This window comes from Mustela erminea, chromosome 4, assembly GCF_009829155.1.
Source record: "Mustela erminea isolate mMusErm1 chromosome 4, mMusErm1.Pri, whole genome shotgun sequence".
Taxonomy (NCBI): domain Eukaryota; kingdom Metazoa; phylum Chordata; class Mammalia; order Carnivora; family Mustelidae; genus Mustela; species Mustela erminea.
Window position 1 is genome coordinate 105,707,708 of NC_045617.1, and position 24,283 is coordinate 105,731,990.

At 38.0% G+C, this 24,283-nt stretch overlaps 1 protein-coding gene across 10 annotated transcripts in view; it reads right to left on the minus strand.

Moving 5' to 3' along the window:
• Positions 1-315: 315 nt before the first annotated feature.
• LGSN (lengsin, lens protein with glutamine synthetase domain) overlaps positions 316-24,283 on the minus strand; it is a 41,648-nt gene continuing 17,680 nt past the window's right edge. For 5 of the 10 annotated variants that reach the window (XM_032340363.1, XM_032340355.1, XM_032340356.1 and 2 more), the window contains 4 exons: positions 16,467-16,593; positions 15,564-15,761; positions 9,217-9,383; positions 316-3,485 (listed from right to left, as the gene is read on the minus strand). In XM_032340363.1, coding sequence (XP_032196254.1) covers positions 2,286-3,485; positions 9,217-9,383; positions 15,564-15,761; positions 16,467-16,554 — 1,653 coding nt within the window. In that variant the 5' untranslated portion in view covers positions 16,555-16,593 and the 3' untranslated portion in view covers positions 316-2,285. Of the gene's footprint in view, positions 3,486-9,216; positions 9,384-15,563; positions 15,762-16,466; positions 16,594-17,280; positions 17,407-18,991; positions 19,146-24,283 lie in introns of those variants that run through there. The other 5 variants (XM_032340360.1, XM_032340357.1, XM_032340359.1 and 2 more) reach the window with 3 other exon arrangements.

Here is a 24,283-nt window from a genome sequence, read left to right on the forward strand (position 1 = left end):
ATGCCCAGCAAGAGCCTGCTGAAGACTGTCCCCCCTTCTTCTGCCCACCCTCCTGCACACGAGGGCATGTTTGCTCTCTGTCTCTCTCAAAAAGAAAAAAAAAAATATGGAAAGATTGAGGAAATGGTCTTTCCCTGTTTATTCTATCTTTATTCCTTCATCTCCAAATGCCTCAAATGTTTCCCCACACACATACATACACACACACCCAGACACACGTGCACACGCAGACACACACATGCATATACACACAGTCACAGAAGCAGGAAGGAAGGTAAGTTTTGTCACAGTAACAAAGACACAAAATCACTGTGCCTTAAAGCAGATAGTTTATTTCTCTCCCAGGTAAAAATCTGAATGTAGGCAAATCGAGTTCTGCTTCACAAGGCAGAGCTTTTTCCTTGTTACTCCACTGTAGATGGGCTCCGTTCCCAAGGGCATTACTCTAGACACAACACCTGCAGGTTAGCCAACTGGAAGGGCAAATGCAGAAGGATAGAGAAAGGGCAGGAGACAGAGCATCTGTCCTTCAAAGAAGTTTCCCAGAGCTTCCATACAACACTTCTACTTACAGCTCTTTGGCCTGACTCTAATAACACAGCCACACTCAGCCACAGTGAGAACTCAGAAATGTGATTTTATTTTCCATAGTGTGTTCCCAACTGACACATTTAGATGGTATTCCTGAGAACAGAGGGAGAATGGGTATTGGCAAATAACTAGCAAGCCGTCATGGGCTTGGTTCCTCCCAACTATCCTTCCCATGACAGAATGAATGGAATTTCATACTCAGACCACTCAGGGCAAATTCCTTTCCTTCTCCACCCACTCTGCTCTACCTTTTCCTCTACTTTTTAATCCACCAAGAACATTATTCTTATGTATCCAGACACACTTCTGCTCAGAGGAGCAAAGAGGGGAGCAATTAGTGAAGGACAGATTACTTTTCTTATTTAAGCTACTGGGTACTACGAATTCAAATAGGAGGATCTGAGCCAAGTCTAATCCTCTGCTTTTGTGTTTGCTATCTAAATTGAGACCACTGTCAGTTTTAATTGAACATAAAATCTCCTGTTTGATCCTAAGCAGGAGAATAGGGTTTTCATTTGCTAGTCAGTGGATTTTGGATTTCTTCCCCAAAGAGGCTAAACTTTAGTGATAATTACAATATTATCTCATTCAAATGAAGGTCTGGAACATTTAATATTCTTGGGGACATAGCGACCTCTGTGGGCAGCAGAACCAGTCATTTAAATATATATTTAAACTGCAAACATAGCCCTGGTTATGTAGACTGTTGTTCTCACACTTCACAAAGCACGACAGGTGCCTTTGAAATCATAGCTCTGAAGAACAGAACAAAGCATGAAGAGCCCACGTATCCCCAAGCACACACCCATTCCACCTGTGTTTTATATCTGGGGCTTTTTATGGGCTATTGTTTAAAGAAAAATTTTCATGACTTTCAAATATTTGACCTCATTGTTCTCCATCAAATTTTATTTCTTATGGATTTGTTTCTTGTGGACATTGTAGCCTTGAACTTCCCAGGACTTTCAGGAGCTAGTAAAGAAGGGTACAAAGAAGTTGATGTACTGGGAAACCTTCCGCTCACTTGTCATCGTGACATTATTTTTGAAACCTTACGTATTTAGAAAGCACAATGATTCTGGCAAATTTTGCTCCATAAAGCAGAGCTTCCTCCTTGTTATTCCATCTTGCATGAGCTCCATTCCCAGCAGCGTTCCCCTAGCCACATTCCTGGCAGGTGAGCCAATGGGAGGGGTAATGGCAGAAGGATGGGGAAAGGGCAGGTAACAGAGTGGCTGCCCTCTATTTATCTAGATTACTGATACTGTATAAGTAAGCATTTTTGTCTCCCTGGCTGTGACAATGTATGTGTATAATTGAAATTCTTTTTTTCTTTCAGTCGTTTACATTTTGCTTTGTAATTCTTAAGACTACTTTATTATTTTATGAATGTATCTGTTGCCTGAAATAACTGAATATTTCTCTCTAGGTCAACATACATAGCGGAAACGATGACTGACCAACAAGACCTGGGAAATCTGCATATTACAGCTGCACCACAACTTTATTGTTTGCTTCTACTATCAGAATCCTCTCGGCAGTCCCACTTCATCCGTCAAATATTCCATGGGGACAAAAAAGAGCGAAAGCCTATGTAGTCCTTTTGTCGTTGATTATAAAAATCCACTCTTTTCTCCCTGGGAGATCAGCTACTTAAAAAACACATCTCCAAAAGAATAGTTAAGGGTTCTAGTCTAAATAAAATATTCTAAGAATTTATTTCTCTCAGCATCTGTTTCTTCATTTTCCAGCTCGTATTTTTTCATGGCAACAAAGTAGCGAATGAAAGTTTCCCCCAGGGCCTGTCTCAGACACTGATCTTGCTCCAGTGCTACAAGAGCGTCTTCCAGTTTCAAAGGGATCTCGGCAGATTTGGCCTGACAGAAGTCCGTGCTGTCATTGGGACCGGCCAGGACACCATCACTGCTTTGAAGTCCATCCAAGCCCGCAGCAACCGTCGCCGCCAGCACCAGGTATGGATTTGCAGTCGCGGAGCCCAGTTTATTTTCTATTCGGCTGCCTTTCTCACCGTGACACTTGATATTAAAAGCACAGCTGTTGTCATTGTATCCCCATGTTGTAGGCACACTCTCCTTGAGGTCTTTACTCTCCTTGGAATATCGCTTCCGGCAGCTAACAGCAGGAGCCATCAGGCAGCTGAGAGCAGCAGAGTGCTTCAAGAGCCCTGCCAACCATTTTTTCCCAGTGATCGTGAGCTCTTCGACTCCAGAATTGCTGCAAAACATATTTTTCTTCCCCCCAACATCCCAGAGACTGTGAGACAAAATTCCTGAATTGCAGAATCCGGTCTCGATGAAAAAGCTGGCGATGTAATTATATTTCCTCGCCACTTCTTTGACACCTGTTCTGAGGGTGAATGCATTATCAGCTGCACTGATGCCAAATTCAGGCAAAAAACAGATTTCCATCTGACCGGGCCTGGTGGAGGAGGAAAAACTCTCGACATTGGCTCCAGTGTGATACAAACCATCAACGAGCTCCTGGATGAAAGGCTGGTCATGATTATTTAGCAGTGTTGAAGCAGGGAAAGAGATGGTCTTTGAATTGATAATTTCGGGCACAGCAAAAATGCAAAAATCATAGATGAAGGCGGAGAGCAGGGAAAAGCCAGCGTCCTGCAGCTGGCTCAGCTGCCTTTTGGCGATGTACCGAGGGGAAGTCAAAAGAGGCTCACCAGTCACAGTGAACGTGTCACATATCACTCTGGCAGTTCTCTCAGCCCATGGCAGAACCCGGAAGGTTGAGAGCTCCGGCATCAGGACGATGTCACTATTAAAACACGTTGCTCTTATGTGATCCACTTCATCATCCTTAGGATTCGGTATCAGTTCCAGATAACCTCGGGGCATGCAGACGCCGTGGATCACTTTTTCCTGAGGAAATTAAAGATCAGAGCAATCAGGTTTTGACCCTTGAAAGCAAAGGAAGGAAAGGGTGGGGGTGGGGAGACACATTGCTCATGAGGAAAAAAAAAATGTCTTTAACATCCATTGGTTAACATTAGCTTAATATCAAATACATTCTAAATATTTTATTTTTTTCAGATGTATTTATTTAGGGGAGCCTGGGTGGCTCAGTGGGTTAAGCCTCCACCTTCGGCTCAGGTATGATCTCAGGGTCCTGGGATCAAGCCCCTCATCAGGCTCTCTGCTCAGCAGGGAGCCTGCTTCCCTTCCTCTCTGCCTGCCTCTCTGCCTACTTGTGATCTCTGTCTATTAAATAAATAAATATAATCTTTTAAAAAAAAAAAAAAAAGATGTATTTATTTATTTGAGAGAAACAGAGAGACGGTGAGGGCCGGGGCAGAGGGAATGGGAGAGAGAGCTTCCTCAAGCAGACTCCCTGCTGATGGGGAGCCCCCCACTCAGACTTGATCCCAGGACTCTGACATCATGACCTGAGCTGAGACCAAGAGTTGCCTGCTTAACCAACTGAGCCACCCAGGGGCCCCCAAATTTAAAATATTTTAAAATAAATCCCGAGTTACTTTTATAAACAACTCTTAATATTTTTAGCCTGGAAGGCTTTATATGTTTGAGATCTGAAAATAGCAGTCATTAAATAAAAGGTACAATAATAAAGGAAATGTCTTTATAGCAAATGACAAAGGTAAAGCCTTGTGAAATTGTTTGAAATGATCATAACCTAGTCCTTTTTAAAGCACTTTTTATTTCATGGCATAGTTGCTAATATCTCAGCTAAGGTTTTATTTATGGCTTATTTTGTTGTAATCCCTATAGTTAATTGAGAATCTTCAGTCCTTCCAGGAACTTAACAGTAGTTAGTCCTAGGACACACACAACAGTCATCCTAAGGAACCTGGTCTGTCATCCAGAGGTCCCAGGTCTGCTGACAGCTGCACTCCTCTCTTCATCCACTTACCCAACCCACTAAGAATGAATACATAACAGCCTCACTGTCCCTGAAACTTGGCCTGTGAGCGTGGACCTAGATCTCCAAAGCTATGGTTCCAAAATGTGTTACCGCCTTCAAGTCAGCCACGAACTGAGTGTCAACAAGTCTGACTTCTAGGCCTAACTCTTTCATTCATCACTGGGGTGAAGTTAGGCAAATCACTGAGTGAGCAGCCTCCATGTCTGTGTAACAAACGTGTTAGGCTCGACGGTTGCTAAGGCACTTTCTAGCCATAGACCTCTTGGGGTCAGTGTATTTGGTCATTCATTTAACTTTTGCTATGTTCCAGACAACAGGGACATGATGAGGTTATAAAGGTGAGCAGACACGTTAAAACAGTTTCTAGAAATTATGTCATAGTGATATAACAAAGCTTCGTGCGTTGAAGGTTACATTAATGGTAGGGGAGAAGCTAACTGTAAGGTTTGGTTTCCATTATGTCAGTGCGTATCATGAGGTTCATAGCACATGCTAACATTCTATAAGCCAAATTGTTTCTTCTATTACCTCCAGTCCCAAAGAACATGGCTACCAAAGATAGATGCTAACAGGGACCACACTATTGATCCCTCTTCTGCCTTTGACCGTGAGCCCCCGCACTTCCTCACATCTGTACATATACTTTCAAATGTCGTTTGACTTGACTGATCAAATCTGCTTTTGCCAGTAATAAAGTTGAGAAAGTCAAGCACTATTCAGTGCCTGCTTAATTTTTTCAGTTCCCTCAATGACCTGTATACACACAAACACACACACACACACACACACACACACACAGAGGCATTGTGGAATTTCAGAGTACTTTAGTATGAAATCCTTTCGTTTGAATTTTTACTATAAGAAATAATGATATGTCCTTACTTTTCAATTTTTTAGTTTGAAAATCCATATGTTAGTTCTGTATATCCCTAAAACAAAGGGTAACATATTTTATCCAGGAGATTTCCAAGAGTTCCTGCAACTGAAATCTGTGTTTGTATTCACCTGGTTGTGAACAATAGGGAAGAACTTATTACATGTCATTCTACTAGGCCTCCACAGATTTAAACAATAGGAAAAAGTCGCACTTTGTTCTTCAAACGATTTAATCTGTATTTTTCTGAGCACTCTTTTTTACCACTGTCATTTTCTTTGTTCTTTTTTGAACATTCTGAATTCAAACGACTCTTTATTAGTAGTGAGAAATATATAAATATACATAAACATGTCTTGCTCATAACAACTAATGAAGTTATCTTCACAAGTGTTTATTAAATACAAAGTATTGGGACAACTTCACACTCTAATATAGATCACCAGGGATTCAATAAAAACTCTAGCAAAATAGCTCAAATCTCTATGATAACTGAAATTTGGATCACTGTAAAGGCCACCAAAGAATTAGTTATAAATTCTGTTGCAATACATCATGTTTTGATTAGATCAAAGATAGAAAGAATCTACATTATCTGCATATAATTTAAATAAAAACTAGTCTTTTGCTAGAACAGAGACAGTTGGTTGTAAGGTTTAATCAGCTAATGTTTGGAAGGCATTTAGCACAGTGCCAGGCATATGATAAGTTTTCTTTAAAAAGTAGATACCATCTGGGGCGCCTGGGTGGTTCAGTGGGTTGAGCCTCTGCCTTCAGCTCAGGTCATGATCTCAGGGTCCTGGGATCAAGCCCCACATCTCATCGGGCTCTCTGCTCAGCAGGGAGCCTGCTTCCCCTCTCTCTCTGCCTGCCTCTCTGCCCACTTGTGATCTCTCTCTCTGTTAAATAAATAAATTTTTAAAAAAAGGAAAAGGAAAAAAAGGAGGAGGAGGAGAAGGGGAAGGAGGAATACTGTAACTGGAAGTGAAGAATCAGAGGTGGACATCCCAACTCTGCCTGTAATTGCCTGTGTAGTTTGAGAACACCTTCCTTAACTTTTCTGGGCCTCCCTTCACTCATGTATAAATGAAGATAGGTTATGTTACCTCCTGTATTTCCCTGCATGGTCTAACAATAACAATAATTTTTAAATTGACATTTTATTTTCCACAAATAGAAAAAGTTTTAAAATTACTTTAGAAAGATTGAAATTACTTTCACTGTTATAGGCAAATTCAAATCATGGATCCACTCTTCATTTAATGAGTTCCCCATACAGAATTGTATTTATATCAGACTCATGTTGTTTATATTGTTTTGCACAGTTGAACTTATTTTTTATGTCCATTTGCAATGAATTTCACAAAATGAATTATTTAATTTTTAATTACAAATACTCATGATGTAAATATTCACTATTACCTATACCTTCACAAGTTCCAAAATGAATTCAAAGTGTTTTGTTAAAAAATAAATAGATACTCTATAATCATTAAATAAGAATAAAATAATGACTAGGTAATGAAAGGAGAAAGTGAGTTTGTATTTGCAAATTAAGACAAAAAATAAATACAGCGAATGAGAAGAAGTATGATAAGTTATATTAAAATTCTTATGGTAGACAAACTTTTTCCCTGCATAAACTCCAGAAGAAAAAAATTGATTCTAATACATTGGACATTGAATGAGATAATGGAAGGTATTTTCAATAGTATTTCTAAAAAGAATTGCAGACATTTTCTTTTTATGTCAATTTTATCAATCCCTAGCAAGTGGAGGGAGCATATTAAATTATATTCTCATTAAAGAGTTTCTTTGAGGAACTAGAATAATACTCTAAATATGTAGCTTTGAGATGCCATTAGTGGAATAAATGATTAGGATTTGACAAAAACTGAATAGCAAGCAGTTTTATATTGAGGTCTCTGGCAAGTGCCTGAGGTGTCAGTTGTGTTTTCTTATTGATTGAAAGAAATTCATATAAATTAGATTCTCGGCCTTTTCACAGGAAATTTCACATTTTCTTGTCAAAATTAACCAACATGTATTCTTACATGGATGAAGAGAAAATAATGTCTGCAAGCAGGTCTAAAGGATTTCTTAAGAGACAAATTTGGGGGGGGGGGGTCCATTTCCTTTTTTTTCATTATTATTATTAAGTAGAGTTGACATAAATATTTTATCAGTTTCAGGTGTACACCACAGTGATTTGAAAATTGTATATGTTTATACTGTGCTCACCAAGATAAGTGTATTCAACGTATATCACCATACAATGTTAATACAATATTATTGGTTCTATTCCCTTTGCTGAACTCTTCATCCCTGTGATTTAATTCTAACTGGAAGTTTTGTACCGTTCAATTGCCTTCGCCCATTCTGGAAATGACCAGTTTGTTCTCTGCATTCATGAGTCTGTTTCAGTTTGTTTGTTCATTTGTTTTGTTTTGTTTGGTTGGTTCCACATGTAAGTGAAATCATATAGTATTTGTCTTTCTTTGTCTGAATTACTTCACTTAACCTAGTACCCTCAAGTCCATCCATGTTGTCACAAATAGCAAGATCTCATCCTTTTAATGGCTGAGAAATTTTCCATTGCTTATATACACCACGTCTTCTTTATCTATTCAATTATCAATGGACATTTGGGCTGCTATCATATCTTAGCTATTATAAATAATGCTGCAATAAACATATGGGTACATATATCTTTCAAAATTGGTGTTTTCATTTTTGCAGAGTAAATACCCAGTTATAGAATTACTGGATGGTATAGTATTTCTACTTATAATTTTTTGAGAAACCCTCATCCTGTGATTTTCCATAGTGTTTCCACCAATTTACATTCCCATCAATAGTACACAAGGGTTTCCTTCTCTCCACATCCTTGCTAACACTTGCTATTTCTTGTCTTTTTGCTACCAGCCATTCTGACTAGTGTGAGGTAATACCTCATTGTCATTTTGATTTGCATTTCTCTGATGATGAGTGAAGTTGAGCATTTTTAAAAAACAAATTTGAACCTGTTAGAATTCTTTTAAAAAGTGTTTTTGAAGGTGCCCACTTTTTCTCAACATAAATGAGAAAATTACAATTTTATATTAAAGTGGTAAAAATAATCTATACCTTAGAAATAAACTTAGAGGTGGCTTAATTTTTGTACTTTCATATATCATACTGACTGATGTCCCTTCCTTCTAAGAAATGTTTCAGTGACACAATAAATCGGTCATTAAAACAAATACATGACATAAACTGGAAAAAAATTTCAGAAAGTCTCAAAACATATCCAAAAATACAATATTCTCAATATCACTCTTTTCAAGAATTTAATGATATTTATTAAGTCATCCAACAAGAATAGGATATTTTCCTATCAGAATTAGAACCTGAAAGGGATATGTTTTTTATCTAGCAAATTCTTTCTATTTAATCTTTTTTTTTTTTTTTCATTTTATATCTGCTCTTGGGTCTTCCGTTGCAATTTTCTCACGTCAACCCAAATATAATCTCCATAATTGCAATAGGAGAGAAAAGATAATTCTATGGAGGGAAACTATTCAAGGCAGAAAGACTAAAATTACCAGTCTTAATTAGTTTTATTTTTCTATTGGGTAAAAGAATTGCTATCTGGGCCCTGAAAGTGTATGTTCAGCCCCTTAGGGAGCAGTAATGTGTTTTGGGAGGGACAAGGGAAAAAAAAACAAAATAAATTACTGGTTTTCAGCTTTAATTACTGTATAGATTATAAGAAAATAAGAAAGAGTAGTAAGGACCATTTGCTTGCTCATGGTCATGAAATGACATTCACTCATAACTCTACCTGTAAAACTCACTTGGAAAAAGTGTGCAGGGATACTCTTAGATCTGGACACACCATGGAGGTCTGTTGCTTCAAATCGCACAAACTGAAGGTGATTTTTGGCCATCTCTTGTTTAATGTGCTTCATTCTAGAGGAGAGATGAGGTGTGGTCGGAATTTGAGTGCCGTCCCTGGTGTTATCTGTAGGATAGAAGATGGCCCTAAGTCATGACATCATGATGAATGGAAAAGCAAAAGGAGACTACAGAGAGTGACTCTGTCATCATGATTGTTAACAAAATCATCCTATACTCTTGTCCTTGACTTACAGGTAGAGATCTTACCTTTCTTACCCTGCCTTTACCATAGTCCCAAGAACACAGTCTCTAAACAGCCTAAGCGATTATTTATAAAGCACTTGGGGTTAAGCAAAAATTAACATTATTTGAATAAGCATAGAGCAATATCATATGCAAATACTTACTGAAAATGTCTTTGCTTATGGAAATTAGGATACATTTGCATAACGTGACAGCTTAGGCACCATACAAGTCTGTGTACAGATAACTATCACTGAAAAGACTAAGCTTCTTGCACTAACTGGTACTACTTAAAGGTTCCTGTATGATTAAAGGCAAAATTGTTTGGTTTTGTTTACCTTGTGCAGATTTGCATTTTTTTGTTTTTGTTTTGTTTGCCAAAAGGGATTTATGGCATCTGAATCTAAGACATCTACATGTCTCTGTCAAATTTAAACTTAAAAATCAGTATAAATGAGCAAACGAAATTGTTTTTCAAGGATGAGACTGTAAGAGATGAAAAATCTAGACTGAAAACCAGAAACCTAAATATATATATATTTAAGATAGACTGTAAATTCTAAAGCTTCAGAGCTAGAAGAGAGTTTGGCAATAAATCACCTAAGCCAACCAGTTTGCTAGCTTGCAAGCAAATTGCACCCAGAGAGGTGCAGTGAGGTAGTCCAAATCACTCTCAGTTCATTGTCAAAAATCGAAGTTACAAACCAAACCTCTTAACTCCCAGTGGGTGGCTCATTACCAGAAAATGAATGAATATATCCAAAGCATTTAAAAGGTCAGGCACGTAGTACACACCACAAATGTTAGCTACCGTCCAAACTTTCAGAAGAGGTAGCAGACTGTAGAGATTCAGCATAAACACCAAAGCCATCTGCCTCCCTCAGAATCCTGCCTGTGCCCTAGACACTTCCTTACTTCTCTGAGCCTGGGTTTTCTCATTGATACAATATTATCCACTTTATAGGCTTGTTGTGATGATTAAACAAGTTATTTAACAGTTCCTGGCAGACATTGAGCACCATGTAAGTGCTTCTTAAATACGTAAAGTGAACACAATTACTCTAGCCTTGGTAATGGTACCATGATCATGCCTGATATCCATCAATCTGAATATCCATCAATCTGTCACATTACTGATGCTGAGCACCTATAATTTTAAAGTGATACCTGAATATCCTTTTCTGAGATATAATTGGCTTTAAAAATAAACATAAAGATTGACAGTTTAAAAACAGAGATTAAGTAGATTTTAAGTACATGAAGCATGAGGAAAACAAATTACTGGTTCCACCTATACAAATATATTAGAGATAATGTCCTGTCACTGATACATTTGGCTACTCTGAGACTCCTGAGGCTTTATAACTACCTTCCATTTAACACAAACAATTAAGCTGTAGCAATTTCAATGTTTCATGCTAAATTAGCAGTTGCTGTCTTCCCAACCTATCCTGAAGTATTGGGTGTTCTGCTGAAGTTGAACAATTCTCTTTAAAGAAAATACAATTTATACGCATTTTAAAATATGGAAAATTTCAGACAGGCAGTATTCTAAAAATAATAAGGAATTACATACAAGCTATAAATATTTTAACAACATAAAAAAAAGTCAGTAAGCGTCTCCTACTAAAGGAACAAAGTCATTTTATTGGCTCACTAGTAATACGATCACAGACAGTCTCATTAGTTCTTTGCTTTATCTGTATCTTCTAATGTTTCTACAATAAATATGCATTCTTTTAAAATAAGGAAAATATGCGTCCACTCAAGATGGATTGTTTAGTTACTATGTACTATTTATATCAGACATATATCTAAGAAGAAGCCAGAAAAAGCCCTTTCCTCATAGAGCTTTATATTATTGAATGGAAGAGCTATAGACAATACACACACCATCAAATGCAAAGGCAGTATATTTTGCCATTGTTAAAAGTGCTGAAAATAAATAAATATAATCATCTGGAGTATTGATTCTATGAGACTTAATCACAATATAAACAGGTCTAACCTCTGATTCACTTGAAGATTGTCAAGTCGCACTATAGCTGGACAGTAAGTACATGAATTAGTTTGCTAGGGCTGCCATAATAAATACCACAGACTGGGTGACTTAAACAGAAATTTATCTTCTTACAGTTCCAGAGGGTAGAAGTCAAAGGTCTAAGTGTCAACAGTGTTGGTTTCTTCTGAGAGTTTCTCTCATTGGCTAGTAAATTGCTTTCTTCTTCACGTCATCTTCCTTCTGTGTGTGTTCTAACCTTCTCTTCATAAAAGAATACTAGTCATGCTGGATTTGGGCCCATGCTATAGACCTCATTTAACATTAATTACTTCTTTTAAAACTTACCTCCAAATACAAACACCATGTGAGGCATGACGGAATAAGACTCGAATTTAGGAGAGACACAATTCAACCCATAATAATATAGCATCCCATTTCCATTTTCTTCAGAGTTCTCATCACCACCCACCATATTGTAAAATCATGTGCTTATTTTCTGGGCTTCCCCACTCGCGTGTCAGTTCAAGGATGTCAGGAGAAAAGGAGCTCAACTTTACTCGCGGCTATATCCCCAGTACCTGCAGCCATATAGACATATCATAGATGCCCAATGACTATTTCTTTAATAAGGGGGTGTGTGGTTAAATTAATTAGTTAATACACCCTGGGTGATTTGACCTTGTCTAATTAACAAGTGGAATTGGTATCACATATTTCAGTGAGTATATTAAGTACCATCTTTCACCAAATTCTTTCACCAAATATGAGCACTCTATCCAATCTAATTTCATTTTCAAGGAATCAACTAATCTTACTGAATCATTGTCTGAATTTCTTTTCTTCCAATAAATCATACTTGTTAGTTACGATTAAACCTTTGGGTCAGACCTTCCCAGATGCACATGATGAATAGCGGGCAGATAATTGCTAGTTCAGGGACTCATTTGTTTTTCCTACAGTATGGTTCCTGGGAGGTGCTCTCCTTCCCCATGCCCTCAGAGAACCAATAAATTAAATCAGTCTGCTTTTACAGAGAAAATTTTCCTACTGTGAGTGTTTATGGGGGAAAAAAATAAGAAAACACTAACCAAAAAAAGTTAAAAGTTAAAATAAAACCTCAAAGCTCTATAGCATGGAGAAATGTTGTCTGTGTTCAAGTGACAATAGGACCCATTTCAGTCATAGAGAACAAGCCATGGTCACTTATAAAAGGCAGATTAAATAGGCATTTGAGCTTTCAGAAATATCAACTCAAAAAGAGAAAAGTGCATTCAAGAATATACTCTGCCACACACTGAGTTTATGGAATGCCTGGGATGATCCGCCAAACTCCTCTCCCAGAGCCTGCCTTCCTTCATCCACGTGGCTAGTCTGAGAGACACCCTCTTAGAGCAAGTGTGACCCCAGTCTCCAGCCATATCATGTTCGCCCAGGTGGCAGAATTACCAAGTAAAAGCAGTAACAAAAGCAAAAACAATAAAAAAAAAAAAGTGGGGAGGGGGAGCTTTTCTTTGAAAAAAAAAGTGGGGAAGGGGAGCTTTTCTTTGAAAAACAAAATTTTTTTTAAGTCAAAGTGGTATCACCAAGAAGAAAACACAATGTCAAAATTTTAACACTGATTGAGGAGTATATTTTCATATTTATCTTTAAATTCTGTATTGGTGACTTGTTTGAAGCTATCAACTTGTTGGTGCTGTGGGCCTGTAAAAAGCTTAATCTAGCCTGGGGCCAAAGGAGGAAGCTTCTGGACGAACCAAGTCAGGTTAATAATGATACCCATTATCTTAGTCACAGTCAGTCGGTGCAAAGAGAGCTCACCACATGAGTTCGTTCTTCAGATTCTTTTGATATAAAACTAAGAAATGGTCAATTTCATCTATTTTATGGCTGAGTCTATATAAAACAAGGGTCACAAATGGCAGAAGAACCAAGGTGGTCTGGAGATACTTTCTTACCAGTTGTCCCAGTGTTTGAAAACATTTCTAATAGTCAACACCTATATATCTGAAAATTTTGTACAAAAATCTTGAGTTCAAGCTTCTCTTAAAGAAACTAAATTTGGTAACCCTGGGTGGTTGTTTCTCCAGAGTGACCACTGGCTAGAGCTCTGAGGTGGCCTGAAATGGGGCATGTATCCTCTAATCCACGGATTGGCAAACGTTTTCTCTAAAGAGCCAGATAATAAATATTTGCACTTTTGTAAGCCATTTGGTATCTGTCTCATCTTCTCAACTGTGCCATTGTGACACGAAAGCAGTCATAGACAATACATAAACTTTATTTACCAAAAACAGCCAGCAGACGGAATCCGGCCTGTGGGCCTGTCGTCAACCTCTCGATAGTTTCTTACAAGCCAGCCTCATTGACTGGTTCCTTAGATGAGCCATCTCCGTCCATCATTCGCATTATTTACCTGGCCCCCGCGGCGTTTGGATTGGGAGCATCTGATGCTAGGCTGTCAGTGCTCATCTCCATTTCATGGAGAATTTCACAAAGCCAACGCACACCGAAGCGCACAGATGAGAGACGCTGTGGTAGGCACAACAGCCCACAAAGATGTTCACATCCTAAACCCTGAAACCTGTAGAATATGTCAAACTGCAGGCCCTAAGGGACTTCGCAAATGCAAATAAGGCTATAACCCTTAAAATAGGGATATATTGTCTTGGATTATCCAGAGTTCTTAAACACAGCAAACTTTCTCCAGGTGTAGGCAGAAAAGAGGTGTGAAGAGAGGAGAATTTCAAGAGGTTCCAAACATTAAGTATTTGAGGGATTGTCTTGGTCCTGAGACACCAGACCAGAGCAAGGTTTCCAGGAGCTAAGCGCCACCCCAACAGTCAGCAATCCTACAACCCCAACGAACTGGATTCTCCCAACAATCTGAGCACTCCCTAGAGTCTCTGGATAAGAACCCAGATGGCCAACACCTTGACTTCAGCCTTGCAAAATCTGAATCAAAGAAACCAGCTGAGACATCCCAGTTGACATATGGAATCCTGACAGCATTCACTTCCCAGGCTCTAGCTCCTCCTGAAGCCCTGGGTGTCATAAAGAAGTTAACCTTGCCAAAGGAGACCTCTTTACCCTTAGCTCCTGGAAGATAATCTGGAATGTCCTGCCTGACAAGAGAGCCTTAGTTTACCTGGGGCTTCTGGCCACACTAGAAAATCTAATAATGTCATTTATTCTGGGAGCTTTGAGTCATGTGATATCAGCTTGACTCCCAAGGAAGCCAGACACTGAGGTCAGCCACATGAAACCCCACTAGGGAGTCCCCCCCCCCAAAAAAAAACCCCACTCTGCACACCAAGACTCAGGCTAGCATCCCATGGTTGTCAATACTCCACATATATTGTCACATATCACTGCCAAAAGAGTGGTGCTGTCCATGACACCACTGGGAGAAGACAAATGGAAGCTCTATGCTTAGAACTTTCCTGTACTCTCCCTGCTGGGTCTCTTCCCTTGGCTGATTTTCATCTGTATTCTTTCACTGTAATAAACCATAACCTTGAGTATAAGACCTTTCAGCGACTTCTGTGAGTCCTTATAGCAAATTATCAAAACTAGGGTTAGTCTTGGGGAGTCCCCTAACTTGCAATTGGTGTCACCTGGCGGACACTGTCCTTCTAAGTTCACACGCTGCTATATTTCTGTCTTTCCAAACCTTGTTTATTCAACCCTTTCATGATGGATTCCCTTATGGAATAAATACCTCATTTTAACTAGTGTCTCTTAACTTGGATCCCAGAGATTTTTGACCAATACACTGATAGGCCAAATTGTTGTATTACTATTAATAAGCAAGAAACTTAAAATAACAAAATTTCACTTTTAGAAAAGACTAGAAAGATCATCCATGGCAACCCTTCCATTTTCTAGATGAGCAGCCTAGTAGTTAAAGAAAACTACATAGCCACTTATAAACAATAGGTGTATAAATTCTTCTGACTCCCAGATGACCATTCCTCAATCCATGCCACATTAACATTAATTTAAATACAAATTTAGGATTAGTGGCTAGAATCTCATGTCAGTTTGTTTTTGCACCCTTACCGGTATGGTTGGAGTTTGTGTTAAATTCACGACAAGGAGCACTGGCTGCAGTTTTGAGGGGTGATGGTTTTATCCCTGTTGTCTGATTCTCGGAGTCCTTGTCATCTTGTGGTCGATAGGAGTCTGCGGAGCCAGCTCCCACAACTGGTTTGCTCACATCCTCCAACTTGTGGCACACCATTTGGTTTCTGATCCTTTCTTTAATAAAGAATGGAAAAATGTTAAAACACACTGCCTTTGTTTTCAACTGTCTTTTAACATGAGAAAATAATTTATTCCTGGGCAGTGACATACCAAACGAAGGGCAGTGGGAATGACCTGCACTGGTCGTGGGCCATAAAGTGGTGTGTTGTCTGTAGAAAATTTAAACTCTGGTTGCTTTTTACCATTACCATGCACTGGCCATTCCTATTATCCCTGCCTTGGAACACCACTGTTCCTGGATTAAGTCTCTTGTTGTTTGATTATCTCCTAGTTTCAGCACTGTCTCAGAATCTACTGAGTTTAGTTGGAATTCCAACACGTGATACGAAAACTTGTTCCACATCTTTACTATGGTCTCCCAAATCCTTAGTAATGATCTTTACACTCGGTCTTGGAGCAGAAATATGCTTCCCTTCTTCCATATATGTTCCTTCTGTTGTGTTCTTTCTTTTTTTTCCCCCCTTCACCACCATCCTACTTCTGCTCCCTTTCAATTCTGAATATTTTGATTGGCTAATTTTATATATTTATGTTATACCTTGACATTTGCTATCTTTTATGTTGTCTATGTAGAAATAAATTTTAGGTCTTTGTTTTTGCTTCTCCCTTTGATGAAAAGAAAATGTTTTATGAAAAGGAGAACAAAATAGAGATTGTTATTGGCATCATATTCCTGAGAGATCATAATAGCTAAGATACCTTTTGAGTTGGATATATCCATTTCTCCTACTTCAGTTGAGAAAACATGTTTCGTGACTTTCTTTCTTGTTCTTCTTAATTTACTCATCCTGCTGGCTTCAGTCTCATTACTTTCATCTCTCGTATCCTGTAATAATTCATAGACAAAAAGGCAAATAACAGATCTTGCATGCAACTAAATTTGCATGTCAAGAAAGTATGACAATTGGAGAGCTAAGTTTTCAAGTGCATATGAAAGACTTTGAAAATGAACAAAAAAAAAAAGACTTTGATAATGAGGTAAATTTTGTCACCTTCACGTGCTCTTGAATAATTCAAAATTAAGAAGCCCAATATTCTGCTTATAGTCAGGATATTTTGCATTCCTTTTATATATAGTATAGTAGTGTCATTAAATAAATTAAGATCTTGTCCAATAAGTGAAGATTTCTATTCTTTTTTTTTTTTTTTTTTTTACTCTGGGATATTTTATATTATCAATTCCTAAAAATATTTTAACAAATCCATTTCAGCTGCAAAGTCCTTTTTTTATGAGTTCCATCTTTTTTAGAATCTCTAACCTTTTGACCAGAAGCACCAGTACCTGAAGAATTTAATTTTATTCTTTTTTCTTACCCCATCCTTAGTATATCAATATTTACTTTACTTCAAAAAAGCAGTTGCATTCATAAAATATTATTTTGCATATGTAAAACAAGTGTTATACTCAAACAGTTTTATAGCCTAGGAAAATCTAAAAGATATTTTAAAACAAAACAATCTAACTTTTAAAAATCTAGTTCTAATCCTTGACAAAATTCCCTGGTAGACAGACCTGTCAAGGACTATTCCCAGCAAGGAGCTGGGCAGTGAAGCAGGAGCGGAGAGTGAAGAGCAGAGACATCTCTGCACCAACAGTGGGCAGAATCACCCCTGACGTCCCAGAACACAAAAGCTAACACTGAAAAAAAAAAAAGAAGAAGAAGAAAAGCTGACACTGGTATTTTTATGTTTTTTTTACAAACTCTCATTGTAGTTTGAAGACAGCAGAAGAAAGGGGAAGAGGCAGGGTCAAAACTATAGTCTAAAATGTTTTGAGCTATTATCTTTTTGAAGAGCAGATTCTGAAAGACTCCATATCTTAGAGCAACTTCTAAATACTGTCCAGAGTGGTTTCTGGGGAACAGCTGTACTCATTTGTCAATACCAATTCAGCCTCCGAAAGCTAAAAGGAGAAAAAATAATTTAACTGGCATTTATGTGTAATTAGGACACTTTGTTATTATTGTTACTATGCTTAAAAAGATATATTTCATAGGACAAAATCTTTTTTTGTCATTTTAAAATCTCACATCTTAGAAAATTGTGGTCCTTTTTACTCCAAATAATTTTATATTTGGATGATGTGATACTTATTGTGAGATATAGTAGTTCATTTTTTTCAAGCAGTTTATTATTTTATTTAAATATTTTTCCAGGGGCACCTGGGTGGCTCAGTGGGTTAAGCCTCTGCCTTCAGCTCAGGTCATGGTCTCAGGGTCCTGGGATCGAGCCCCGCCTCAGGCTCTTTGCTCAGCAGGGAGCCTGCTTCCCTTTCTCTCTCTGCCTGCCTCTCTGCCTACTTGTGATCTCTCTTTCTGTGTGTGTGTCAAATAAATAAATAAAATCTTTTTTAAAAAAATAAATATTTTTCCAATACACTTCTGATAGAATTCTGAAATTGATTTGCTCACCTATTGTACATAGTTACCATTTCTAAAATGACCTTGCCAGAAATATACATTAAGTAATTGCATTTTTTGTGTCTTTACAAATACATGACTCTAACTTTATTAATAAGTCTTGTTTAAGGGTCCCTGGGTGGCGCAGTCAGTTAAGATTCTGCCTCTTGGTTTTGGCTTGGGTCTCATGGGTCCTGAGATGGAGCACAGCACTGGGCTCAGCAGGGAGTCTACTTGAAGACTCTCTCCCTCTAGTCTCCCACCTCTTGCACGCACACTTGTGCTCTCTCACTCTTTCTCAAAAAAAAAAAAGTCTTTAAAAAAGAAGAAGAAGAAGAAGAAGTCTTGTTTAGAAATGAAATACTTGGTCAGGTATATAAAAATGAAAGGAAATTAAACAGATTAACATTTGTGTTTGTTTTACCCATTGGGGATCCTCTCACATACAGATTAGAGGAATCAAATGAAACAGACTTGAAGATTTCTCTCAGCTTTAAAGTCTAACCTGTAATTGAATAACAATGTGCTAAAACTGAGCACTTTGTCAGGCACATTTCTCAGCATAACCCTAAATAGAATCTCTATTTTACAAATGAGAAAAGTGAGACCCAGAATGACTTGCCCAAGGCCACAAGCGTGAAGGAGAGATGCAGTTTACAAATAGGTCTTCTGGTTTCAAAATGTTGTTCTACTTCCTAAATGCCAGAGATTCAGAGTTTACAGGAAGTTCATTTTAATAACATTCACCTGCTTTCATAGAAACCAGATCAAAAGGGAAAGTTTAAGAAAAAAACAAAGACAATTCAAATTCACCTAGTTACTAACCTGAGATGTTCATCAATAAAAGCCCAAGAACTAAGTCATAATACATTGCCTCTGACTCTGTAATAGATGTTCAAAAGAATTTTTTTTCAAACGAAGAATACATTTAGTTCAGTCCTTTGAATTTTTTTTTATATACAAGAATGATCAAAGTATAGACACAGTTCTAACAGCGGAACCTAATTTATTGTATCCCTGAGTTACCCTGCCCCCAGTAGAATGTTTTCATTCTCCTAAATCTTTCAGTTATATTTGGTTACAACATGATAATGTTTCAGTAAAAAAGCCTACTAGCCAAGATTCACAAAGTTTGGGTTCTGACTTTTCCACTAAGTAGCAAGTACTTCTGGAGCCTTGTTCTTTTTATCTGTAGACACTGCTATAAATATAAATATACCCAGCAAATATATTCAAGTTTTATAAGTATTTTCATTACCAGGCAATACTTTATATGTCATTTAATATAACAACATCAAGAGAACATTTATAATTACCTACATTTTGCCAAAGCAGATATAGGTCCACAGAGGTTAAGTGATTTATTTAAGATCATATGACTGCCAAGGAAGAATGGGAATTCTTTAAGGAGGTTCCCACATCATTATTACCAGAATCGGAGGAAATTTCACTTCTGTTAGTTGATGGATCCGGGAAAGGCCCAAATGCCCAAGAGGATTAGTAGGATAGTCACAGAAGTTAAGAGAGTTGGGAGGAACCTTAAAGGACTCTTATCAGCACCTGTTTACTGACTAGAAAGTTTTCACCAGGGGCGCCTGGGTGGCTCAGTGGGTTAAGCTGCTGCCTTCGGCTCATGTCATGATCTTAGGGTCCTGGGATCGAGTCCCGCATCGGGCTCTCTGCTCAGCAGAGAGCCTGCTTTCCTCTCTCTCTCTCTCTCTCTCTCTCTACCTGCCTCTCTGCCTACTTGTGATCTCTGTCAAATAAATAAATAAAATCTTTAAAAAAAAAATTTTTTTTTCACCATTTCTCACGCATTCAGTAATATAGTTCCAATTTACAAATCTCTTGCTTGCATCATTATGTTGGACAAGCAGTGCCTTATGTATAGCAAGTACTAAACAAATGTTCATCCTGATTATTATTACCTAAGCACCATGCATTACTGGGGATCTCTGTTGGGGACATACCTCATTCTAGGTTACCACATGGGCCCCTGACTCATGGGCGATGACTCTTACTGAGTCAGGACCTAATCCTTTACCTGAACAGCTCTAGATTCTGAACAATAAACTAGGAGAACCTCTCAGAGAGGTTAGGGTATATCAAGCAGTCTGAGGGTTCTCAGAGAGGGTACTGTGACCGATATGCTCATGCTCGGACCCTAGTATTATTATTAAACAGGCACAGTATTTTATAAAGAGTCTTTACACAGCCAGGGAAACTATGGCAAGCTTAAAAAGAAGAAGGGACACTTAAGCTGAAGATAGAGGTGAAGTAAACCAGGTTGGAAGAACCGGAAGCATAAGCACAGTTATGCAATTTTATTTTGATAGCATGGCATAAATATGCAAATCTAATTCATGCTTAATTTAGACAATCTCAAAATTCTACTACAGCAGGTTGATCCCGACTTGATTTGACATTTCCAACAGAGAAGCTTTTCCTGCTTCAGAAATGTTTCTGCTCTTACTCCATTAGATGACTCCTTTGTCTCATACATGGGCCTGGCCTTAAAGAATGTTTCATATCACAAGAATTTTCATTATTCAAGTTTTTCTCATCACATTGTTTCTTTTGAAAGTTATTTTATGGTTTAATACAAGTTTGTCATTTTGCAATTCAACGCAGTGGTTTGATCAAATTAACTAAAAAAGGCTTCATCTAAAGGGATCCTTCCAACTATTAAATTTAGACCCTAATTTGACCTAATAAGTTTCCTTTCAATGTATTAACTGGTGTTATTCAGAATCTAAATATCACTGATTTTATTCATTTGTTTTTAATTTTCTCTAACAGCTACCTTTTTACTATCAATACTTTAAAAACCTTTGTTTTGACCTCCGTATGTTGGCTACAGTCTGAAATATAATCATTAAAGCATTTACCAAACACTCGGATTGGGTGCTTGACAGAGAAGGCAACCCAAAAAAATCTCATAAAGTTTTAACCTCTGTTAGAAATAATGGTAAAAAAATGATCAATGATTATCAGGTGTAAAAGAATATGAACGTGCCTTCAGTTTCCCTAATGTGTGCTCTTCAAAGAAAAATGGAGGAAAATGTATTCAAATATTTACAGAAGAGATCCTTGAAAGAACACATCGCAAACTCCCATCGACTAATCTAAAAATATCCATACCTGTTAACTACTAGTTCTACTTCTGGCAATTTGTTCTAAGACTATAATACAAAATATATAAAGTTGTATGCATGTCCAATACCGCCTTTGTTATAGTAAAAACTTGAAAGCAGCACACATTGAAGTGGGAAGGGCTAAATGCATTGTGGTAATTGTGTCCAATGAATTCACCATTTAAAAATGAGTGATTCCATTGCCTATCCATGTCACCTGGATTACCAGGATGGTTACACCAAACTGTCCTCCCTCTGTTCCCCACTTCTCCCCATCCTCCAGACTACTGCCCACGGTGCTTCTCTAAATCACAGTTTGGGTCTTATAATTTCTCTGCTTGGGATGCTTCCACCATTTTGCATCACCTTCAGGAAAAATTCAAATTAGTATTCTCTGAGGCCCTGCCAAGGCCAGTCTCACCAATCCCTGCACACTTTCATGCACAAACTTCATCTCCATCCATGCAAAACTAGTGTGCAAGAAGACCCACACCCTTCTTCTTTCCTAGGATCTTATCAGTTTTCTAGTCTGTCCCAGGGAAACAGTTATCTACTCCTCTGGTCACAGCTCAAAATTAACCCCTTAGACAATTTGCTATAGCCACTCCATTCAAAGAAGTTCAATATTCTCAAATTCCCAGTGAAAGTAGATCCCTTATTGAATTTTGTAATCTATTCAAAATACCTCATAATTATTGTCTTCTTCATCACAAGTGATGAACGTTTAGCCTCCTCCAAGAGATCTTACTTAGTGCTTTGTAAAATAATTCTCAGAATCCTTATCATTAACTCTTCATTTGTATACTTTTTTCTCTACGCCAAAAGGCAGTGATTACTTTAACCTAAGAACTATGGTTCCTTAAGTGCCAAGAATGTATTTAGGCATCCTTCTAGAATTAGGAATCATTGCAGCCCAAAATACAAGGAACTACTTACAGCCCCAATATCCACTTGGGCAATGTAGAATAGAGATGAGGTTGATCTGACTATGGTTACGGCTCTGGGGATGGAGAAATGAGCTTACTACAGATAGATTTGGGAGGTGGATTTGGAAGTTCGGTGATTGACTTGATATAGGAAGTGCAAGAGACAGAGGGTCAAAGGTGACAGTCAGGTGTCTGACTAGGGAACCCAGAAAGAGGAGGAGACCTGAGGGAAGAGTTGCTGGCTTCTGTTCTAAGTACTTTGAACCTACAATAACTATATCATCTGAAGTCATCCAGCAAGCAGTGGCCATATGGGTCAGAATCCAAAAGATGATATGAAAAGAAAAAAGCACAACCCTGAAAGTGGTTGGAATCATTAAGAGAAAGAGCAAAGCTTGAGAAAATAAGAGGACTGAGACAGAAACAATAATGTGTGCTAAGTAAACATAGGAATGGAATCCCAAAAAAGCAGTCAGAGAAAAAATGACCAGAAGGTGAAAGAAAAAGTTGGACAGAGTGGTTTCACTGATAGCAAAGATAAAACCTGCATTAAAAGAAGGAAACACCAATAGGCCTGCTACTGAAATTACAAACAAGGTTGCTATTAAGACTAGTCCGTTGTGTTTTGCAACCCAGGTCCCTAGGGGCATTGGAAAAGGCAGGTTCGGTGAATGTGAGCAGCAGCCAGATGGCTGTGAGTTGAGGAGAAACGAGAGGTGCTTAGTCCAGGGTCGGCATCTGATAAGCACGCTAGAATTGTTCTCTACAGTCAACGGAGACAGTCAGGATATACAGCTGAAAAGTAAGAAGAGATGGAGACAAACACAACGACCCCTGGAAAAGTGCACAGGGGTCTGCCCAAGAAAAATTTATGTTGGTTTTAGGAAGATCAGACTTACACATGTTTAAATGCTCAGTGAAAGGAGTTAATAGAGGTGTTGAAAAGAAAAAGGTTTTTAAAAAGGTCCTTGAAAGGGTAGAAAAGACGGAAACTAGAATTGAAATGAAGGGATTCACTTTAATGTACCCTCCTCCACAAGAGGAAGAAAAAAAGAGGGAATATTAGAAGGAGAGAAGAGGAAAATTAAGGAGGAAAGGAAAATTAGGTGAAGGAGATGACGGAAAGAATTTCAGATGACAGAACAAAGCCTCAGGACAATTAAGTTTACCTAGTAAGTGGCAGAATCTGAAAGTGAAACTAATTTTAAACCCTTGATCTTTCTTATCTATTCTTAGCCAGTTGCAGAACTTCCAATTTTCTCTGCTAGGAGATGCTCAGACAGTTTACATATGGAAGACTAAATATTTAAAGAGAATGCAAATGGCTTGCCATCGTCATAGCAGAGAATGTTAAAAAAAAAAAAAAAAAAAACTCAAAGAACAAAACTGTTCAGTGCCCCCACAGAAACTGGAGATTTTTAAGTTATAGTGGCATCAAATCTGCACAGGTAAACTATTTTTCTTCCAGCAAAGCTCTTTCAGAGAAGTGAAAAACACAGGATAGAGGTTTTGTAAGGATACAAACTTAGGAAGACAATGGCAAAAATAAGTTGAAGATACTTGCAAGAAAGACTAAAATAATGAGATATGGAATCCAAGATAGATGGAATAGAAAACGAGATCAAGAAAGACCGACAAGGGATTGGAGATCCCTAGAAGGTAGCATTTTAGATGTATCATTGAGCTAAATATATTGGTTAGAATAAACTTGGAATCAAGAAATACTTTCTAATAAATGAAAGGCAACCAATGTTGAAATATAAGACCAGAAGGAAATTTTGACTCACATCTCTCCTTCATAAATGATTCAGAATGAAATATCTTTGACTGTCCAATAAAACCTGATAATAATTCAGTAGGCTGAACACTTTCCCAGACAAAATATTACATGGACCCCCTCAGTTTTGTGAGGAGCTGAGAGAAGAGAAGCTCTGCTGGTGACAAGCTGCTCCACAAGGACTCTGTCCCTTTACCCCATTAATTCCACCTTTCTTTGAAGATTTTTTCACTGTATTTATTCTCAAAGCCACACCTATCTTCAAGGTTATGATTACTCC